The 7,298-nt window shown below is 37.2% G+C and overlaps 1 protein-coding gene across 1 annotated transcript; it reads right to left on the minus strand.

Annotated features, from left to right (window-relative positions):
• Positions 1 to 5,606: 5,606 nt before the first annotated feature.
• LOC120044478 (interferon beta-like) lies at positions 5,607 to 6,594 on the minus strand. The gene is made up of 5 exons (XM_038989132.1): positions 6,469 to 6,594; positions 6,286 to 6,372; positions 6,005 to 6,154; positions 5,816 to 5,908; positions 5,607 to 5,714 (listed from the first exon to the last, which is right to left on the minus strand). The coding sequence occupies exons 1-5, from the start codon at positions 6,592 to 6,594 to the stop codon at positions 5,607 to 5,609; spliced, it is 564 nt and encodes a 187-aa protein (XP_038845060.1).
• Positions 6,595 to 7,298: the final 704 nt, after the last annotated feature.

Genomic DNA, 7,298 nt, shown 5'->3' on the forward strand with positions numbered 1-7,298 from the left:
TGTAAATAGCAGTTTGCTTTGCTCTTAGTTTTCCAGTTGAGTTTGAACATTTTGGCTCTTATTAAGGAGTTTTATTTGGAGATGGGAAAGTGAAAACTGTATGGTGAATTTCCCCGATCAACCTACCGGAGGCGGGGACTTTAACTTTCCAGACTCTAGCACATGCAGCCAAAGGAATTACATGCCTTGTCCGACTTCTGGACGACCAAATGCCAGCGTTGAATGATAGTTTAACCACAACAATATAGGTTATTTTATTTGGATATAAGCTATTTGCGAGAATAAGCTACACATGAGCTAGGCTTTTAACTGCCGTTATCTTCGCGTGAACCTCAAAAAAAAATACAAAACAAGCCTGATAACGAAATCGTCGAGGTCGAAACAAAACCCAAAATTATGACATTTACCCACATAATAAGTCAATTTAGTGGGTTTCGTTCCCAAGTTAGTCCGAAATATCCTTTCGCGGCGTTCTTGCAAGTCCTCAATGTTGCGTTTCAAATGAAAATTGAAAGGGAGACGTCAGCGTCTCTCAACTTTTAATTTCAACAATGATGTAACCAACTTTCACCTGCTGGTGATGCAATTTTGACGAGCAATGATAACATGATTTGTTGGAACTTTGTCCTTTTCTTTACAAATGAAAAATAAAAATATATATTTGACCATACACTGAGTGTACAAATCATTAGGAACACCTTCCTAATATTGAGTTGCACCCCATTTTGCCCTCACAACAGCCTAAATTCGTCGGGGCATGGACTCTACAAGGTGTAGAAAGCGTTCCACAGGGATGCTGGCCCATGTTGACTCCAATGCGTCCCACAAATGTGTCAAGTTGGCTGGATGTCCTTTGGGTGGTGGACCATTCTTCTTCTTTTTTATCCTTTATTTAACTAGGCAAGTCAGTTAACTGCTGGGAAAGCATAGGGCTTATGTCTATTTTTGGATATTGATAGACAATCTAAATTGTTGATGTTATGGAGCCACCAATACGGCTATGTTTCACTGCTGGTCTCAGATCCCTTCATCACTTTTCACTTAGCCTAGACTTTCTCCGTGCTTGTCTGTCTGTCTGTCTGTCTGTCTGTCTGTCTGTCTGTCTGTCTGTCTGTCTGTCTGTCTGTCTGTCTGTCTGTCTGTCTGTCTGCCTGTCTGTCTGTCTGTCTTACCCAATGCTCTTTCACCTGAGAAGCGTAACATGAGCCTGGTTCAACATTGTAGCAGCCGCCACAATTCACCGTTTTTCCCTAATTAATAATTAGACCAAACAGAAATTATTTATAAGATGTCCTGGTGATTCAATAGTTAATCATTACATCACTTTTAAGTTAAAAAACTATTTGTTTTGCTCAGAGTCTGTCAGTAACTCTATTAGAGGCAGATGATCTACTCTTTTGGCTGCTTCTGATGACGTTTGCATATAATGACAATAGAATCTCGAAACTATGCTGGTATTCTTTTGTCCTTTATTAAATATATGTATTATTATATTCTTATCTATGAATATTTTGTATTAGTAGCAGTAATAATTAGTAAATGGCACCATACAAAGTTCTATTTGGACCCAATTTTGGTTCAGTGATGAAGAACACCTTGGTTCTATATTTAGTTCAGTGAAAGAGTGTAGGCAAATTAATGGAATCATTCTGTAAAAAAAAATTATCATAAAAAGTGGCAATTTAACAAATTACTTTGGTAAACACAGGAGACAAATGCTTCTTCTTGTTTTTACTTTTCCATTTCATATCCATTACATTGATATCACTTTTTACTCTAGAACATTCCAAGTGAAAAATATAGCCAACCATACACATTCATTGTTGACACATGCATTTGATTAATGTTATTCGCAATTACAGTATCAAGACCTTGAAATCCCCCAAAATATCCAGTACAAAGACAGAAGGAGACAAGAGAGAACAGTCTGAACATTTAAATAAAGATTACAGAGCAATGTGGAAAGGTCTACATTCTACAAGCTTTCTCATAGCATAAGAAAAGCATTGTTTCTCTTTGAGGTTAAAACTTCTTATGGATAGGGGCAGCATTTTCACGTTTGGATGAAAAGGGTGCCCAGAGTAAACGGCCTGCTACTCAGTCCCAGTTGCTAATATATGCATATTATTAGTAGATTCGGATAGAAAACACTCTGAAGTTTCTAAAACTGTTTGAATGATGTCTGTGAGTATAACAGAACTCATATGGTAGGCAAAAACCTGAGAAGAAATCCAACCAGGAAGTGGGAAATCTGAGGTTGGTCGTTTTTCAACTCATTCCCTATTGAAGATAGAGTGGGATATAGGTCATGTTGCACTCCCTAAGGCTTACACTAGATGTCAACAGTCTTTAGAACCTTGTCTGATGCTTCTACTGTGAAGTGGGGCCGAATGAGACGGGAATGAGTCAGAGGTCTGCCAGCAGCCACGAGCTGGTCATGCGCATTCACATGAGAGGTAGCTCCCGTTCCATTTGCTTTTCTGAAGACAAAGGAATTCTCCGGTTGGAACATTATTGAAGAATTATGTTAAAAACATCCTAAAGATTGATTCTATACTTAGTTTGACATTTTTCTACGACCTGTAATATAACTTTTTGGACTTTTTGTCCGTACTTTCCGCTGGACTTTGGATTTGTTTACCAAACGCGCTAACAAAAGGAGGTATTTGGACATAAATGATGAACTTTATGGAACAAATCAAACATTTATTGTGGAACTGGGATTCCGGGGAGTGCATTCTGACGAAGATCATCAATGGTAAGTGAATATTTATAATGCTATTTCTGACTTATGTTGACTCCAACATGGCGGATATCTTCTTGGGTTGTGTTGGTCTCTGAGCGCCGTACTCAGATTATTGCATGGTTTGCTTTTTCCGTAAAGTTTTTTTGAAATCTGACACAGCGGTTGCATTAAGGAGAAGCATTTAATCTGTGAATAACACTTGTATCTTTTATCAATTTTTATTATGAGTATTTCTGTGAAAATTCACGGGATGTTTTGGAGGCAAAGCCAAATGTAAACTGAGGTTTTTGGATATAAATATGAACTTGATCGAACAGAAAATACATGTATTGTGTAACATGTTGTCCCGGGAGTGTCATTTGATGAAAAAAATCAAAGGTTAGTGATTCCTTTTATCAATATTTCAGCTTTTTGTGACTCCTCTCTTTGGTTGGAAAATCGCTGTATGCTTTCTGTGACTAGTTGCTGACCTAACATAATGATATGTTCTGCTTTCGCCGAAAAGCTTTTTTGAAATCGGACACTGTGGTTGGATTAACGAGAATTTTATCGTTAAAATGGTGTCTAATACTTGTATGTTTGAGAAAATGTAATTATGAGATTTCTGTTGATTGAATTTGGCGCCCTGCGTTCTGCTAGCGGAACCACAGTCCTAGACATGTTTTAAAGAGAAAGTCTCCCAACAGTTTCAAGTCTTGGCTTGACAACCTTGTCGCCATTGCTTGACCCTCTGATATAAAATCAAAAGAAGACAGTTAATTAGTATTACAGTTTACAGAATGTTATCCTAATGTGCATCTAAAACTAGAACAATGGAAAAAAGATTTTCATTATTTTCATTATTTCCTCATTAAGCCGCAAATGTAGAAATGACTTGTCTGTCCTTGAAACCAGGTCCACCACTTGGGTTCCTCCTCCTGAAGTTTCAACTTGTGTTCTAGAGGTAAAGAACAAACCAATATTGATCCTACAGTGACAGCTTAAAGTGAATTGATTTCATCAAAGTGTTAGTGTTGGTTAGTTATGATTTTACTGATGAGATTATTGAAAGAATGATGTGAAAAAAAAACAGGCAATGTAAAACACGGATCTTTCCTCCCAACAGCTAAAGGTCCTGAAGCTTCTGCACATGTGCAGGACCTCCAACTCCGCACAGTCTCCTCTCCATTCATACAGAACAGGCTAGCCTACTGTGGCGAATGGTGCTCATTTAATAAAGTTAGATAAAATCTGAATCTATTTCTGCATGATCACATAATGATAGTTTTCTACATAACAGAACCAAATATAATAGCATAGTATAACGTTACTGTAAGACAAAAAAAACAACCTAGTTTCTCATGAAATTTGAGGACGATTGTGCTGCTAGGCAAAATATTTGCTTTGATTGAAACTAAACAGGTAGGCTATGCTACAGTTTGTTAACACCATCTGCTCTAAAATTCACTCATTGTACATCATTTAAAACAACACAATAGGCTACTACGAAACTGTAGCCTACAACTCAAGAAAATCTAAATGCATTTCCTCATGAAACTGATTGAGATCAATTGGTTGGTATGCAGATTCTGCATGACGTTACACTGGAAACATTTGAAGAGTTATTATTCACAATTGACTGTGAGAAATGTGAAGGGAGTTTCTCTACGAGGGAGGTTCTCTTTGCTAACCTCAAAGTCCACTATTGTGGCTAATCCTTATTGTGTCTAGCTTCACATAGATAGGTCGGACCACCATTAATCAAATAAGAACTGTTTTATAAATGATGGTGATTTTAGATGATGACAACTAGCCATATAGTTAGCCAAGCAACTATAGCTACATATTATGTCGTTTTTCTATGTGGAAGAACATTGTTTGCATCCATCAGCTAGCTAGCTTTTTTTATGACCAGCACTGTAGGTGCGCGAGACAACTTTAGCAGCATCATAGCATACCTATCGAAGAATCGTTAGTGTTAATATTGCACATCTTTGAAATAAAACACATTTTATTAACAAAGTGACTGGTAGTGTTGAATGAATGCTAAAGCCTTTACTTTTCATTTTCTCTCATGCGTTTCATTCTTATTACATTGATTCGGTAAATTCCAACTTTTTACAGTTTGTTAATTTCTGGTTGATAAAAGAGTATGCGCAAAAGATTAGCCTTTATTTGGCGCTTACCAAGACGACGAAAATGATGACGATGATGTGTGAGTTTGGCCTAATGTGAATGAGTAGGAATGTCACATTGATATATAGACTCATATAATGATGTAGGTTTCTGATTATGCAGCTTTTATATTAAGCATTTATCTCATGAAACCTTGTAAAAATGAACTGATCATGGCATTGATAGAACAACATTGTATGCCTATCAACAAATAAATTCTTATTGAAGCTCAGAGTACAACGTTCAAAACAGGCCCGCCCTGTCGAGTGCTAAAAATACACTTAATTGAAAAAAGGCTTTTGAATATAACTACATTTTGAGAAAATACAGTTGACTTGTTTTTAGGTCTTTCCCTAATGGATTCGTAGGCTAAAGCACTAAATGTAGTGACATCCATATGTCCTGAGCATGTTTAATACAAATCTGAATGTTCACACACCAATTGACTAGGTTACAGAATGAGCAAAAAGATTAACAATATTTAAAAGTATACAAATGTTTATTAACTTAACATTTGATGAAGAGCAGCATATTTTCAAATAGATAAATCAATTACATTCATAAATAGGCATACATGAATAAATAACCTTGATAAATAAATAAATACATGTATAATATTTCTGTTTGAAGTTGCACATTACATGATTGTAGAATAGTAGGCTTTTAAAATCAAACACAACTGTAAAAAAGTTCTGCAAGTTCAAATTCATGTTCTGTTGGACCACAGAAGGCTATCAGAGTTGTGTTCCAGAATGAACTGTAGGGTGAACAGGAGCTCTTTTCGAACCACTTCCCAGGCGCAGTAACTGAAATTCTGTGAAAATACAAATAATCTGTTAGGGCAATGGAGGGTAATATTGTATGTAGAGATATTATCAAAAAAATATGTCTATTTGTGTTTAACCTATAGTCTACCTTTTCTTTTAGGACTGTTGCAATGTTCCCAAAGTACGTATTCAGTCCTTCTGCCCTGATGAGATAATCACTTGTATCCACACTACCCATCATCTGCCAGAAAGAAAAAGGCAGGCGATGAATAATAATAAAAATACCACAATACCACAAATAAACAGTTAAGCTATCTGTGTTGGCATAGTAACTCACACATTTGCTCTCTTCAATCTGGCGGTATACAATATTCTGAAAATTCTCCAACTTCCGTTGGTCCCACTTAGTAGGAAGGTCGTCAGCTCCAAACAATGTGTCGATGTTCTTCAATGTCTCATAAATAGCCTTAGCACCACTGCTGCTCAACTGAAACGGACAACAACAATAATTTCAAATAACATAAATGGCAGTTTAAAGTTATCTACTTTCTAATCCTAACGGTTGCAAATACTCTGTCATGCTGTAAAGAACATTTGGATATGCTAGCTTGCTATTACCTGTGGCGCGCCGGAGGTTGCAAATGCGGTGGCTGGGAATGCCATGAAGACATTCTCCTGCAGACACTCCAGAGGAAAATGTCCCCCCTGAAAGAAAGAGAAAACACAGCATTCACGTTGAGCTATTCAGTTAAACATAGTTGGATAATACTTCTCAAGACAAAAGCAATATAAAAAATGTACCATGTCTCTCAGTAGGTTGTGGGTTATTCGCACCAGCTGTCCTTGTAGCTGGCAAGGCATGGGCATGGAGCAAACTTGCGCAAGGCAAAGGAAGGCGCTCATCCAAGTGATAGTCTGAAGTGCCATTCTTATTGTAGTTAGATGATCTGCAGCAGATGATAATTGATAGTTGAATATAATCCTGGAAACAATTCATTATTTGTATCCTGAAGCAATTATCAAATGATAGCATATTGTTGACTCACCTGTTGCCAGTATATTGCAAATTTTCTCCAGTGTGAATGTGGTTTGTGTTCTGATCCCATATCTGCGGATTAATTTAAATAGCGAGGATTGAAAGGATGTACAGAAAGTGAAAGGGTGTCTCGCTAAATTAAGTGTTAAAATGAATGAATTTGGGAAAGTTTTGCCGAGTGAACCGCAAGACCGGATTTCTCTTTCCTTGTGCTCCACTTCCCTCTCATCGTGTTTCGAGTGTTCCTTGAGTGTTCCTTCATGGGAGGCACGTTATCCTAAGTTGGTTGAAAAGAAGTTACTCATAGCTGCCCTTGTGAACACTCAAACGTTTCTAAGAAAGACAGGGAAAAAGAAAAACTATCTCTTAACTTTACAATGATCTCTTCATGTCTTCATTGAACTAGGCTAGTCAGTTAAGAACACATTCTTATATTTAATGACGTTCTAGGAACAGCGGGTTAACTACCTTATTCAGTGGGCAGAACGACACATTTTTTACCTTGTCAGCTCGAGGATTCGATCTTGAAACTTTTTGGTTACTTGTCCAACGCGCTAACCACTAGGCTACCTACCGCCCCATTCATCAACACCAA

Source organism: Salvelinus namaycush, chromosome 3 (assembly GCF_016432855.1).
Source record: "Salvelinus namaycush isolate Seneca chromosome 3, SaNama_1.0, whole genome shotgun sequence".
Lineage (NCBI taxonomy): Eukaryota > Metazoa > Chordata > Actinopteri > Salmoniformes > Salmonidae > Salvelinus > Salvelinus namaycush.

Bases quoted from the DNA above. Each gene is read 5' to 3' on its own strand.
- LOC120044478 (XM_038989132.1), bottom strand. From the start codon at position 6,594: ATGGCACTTCAGACTATCACTTGGATGAGCGCCTTCCTTTGCCTTGCG. The intron at 6,155-6,285 runs GTAATAGCAAGC...TGTCCGTTTCAG, and splicing joins CAACCTCCGGCGCGCCACAG to TTGAGCAGCAGTGGTGCTAA. The intron at 5,909-6,004 runs GTGAGTTACTAT...TCTTTCTGGCAG, and splicing joins AGATTGAAGAGAGCAAATGT to ATGATGGGTAGTGTGGATAC.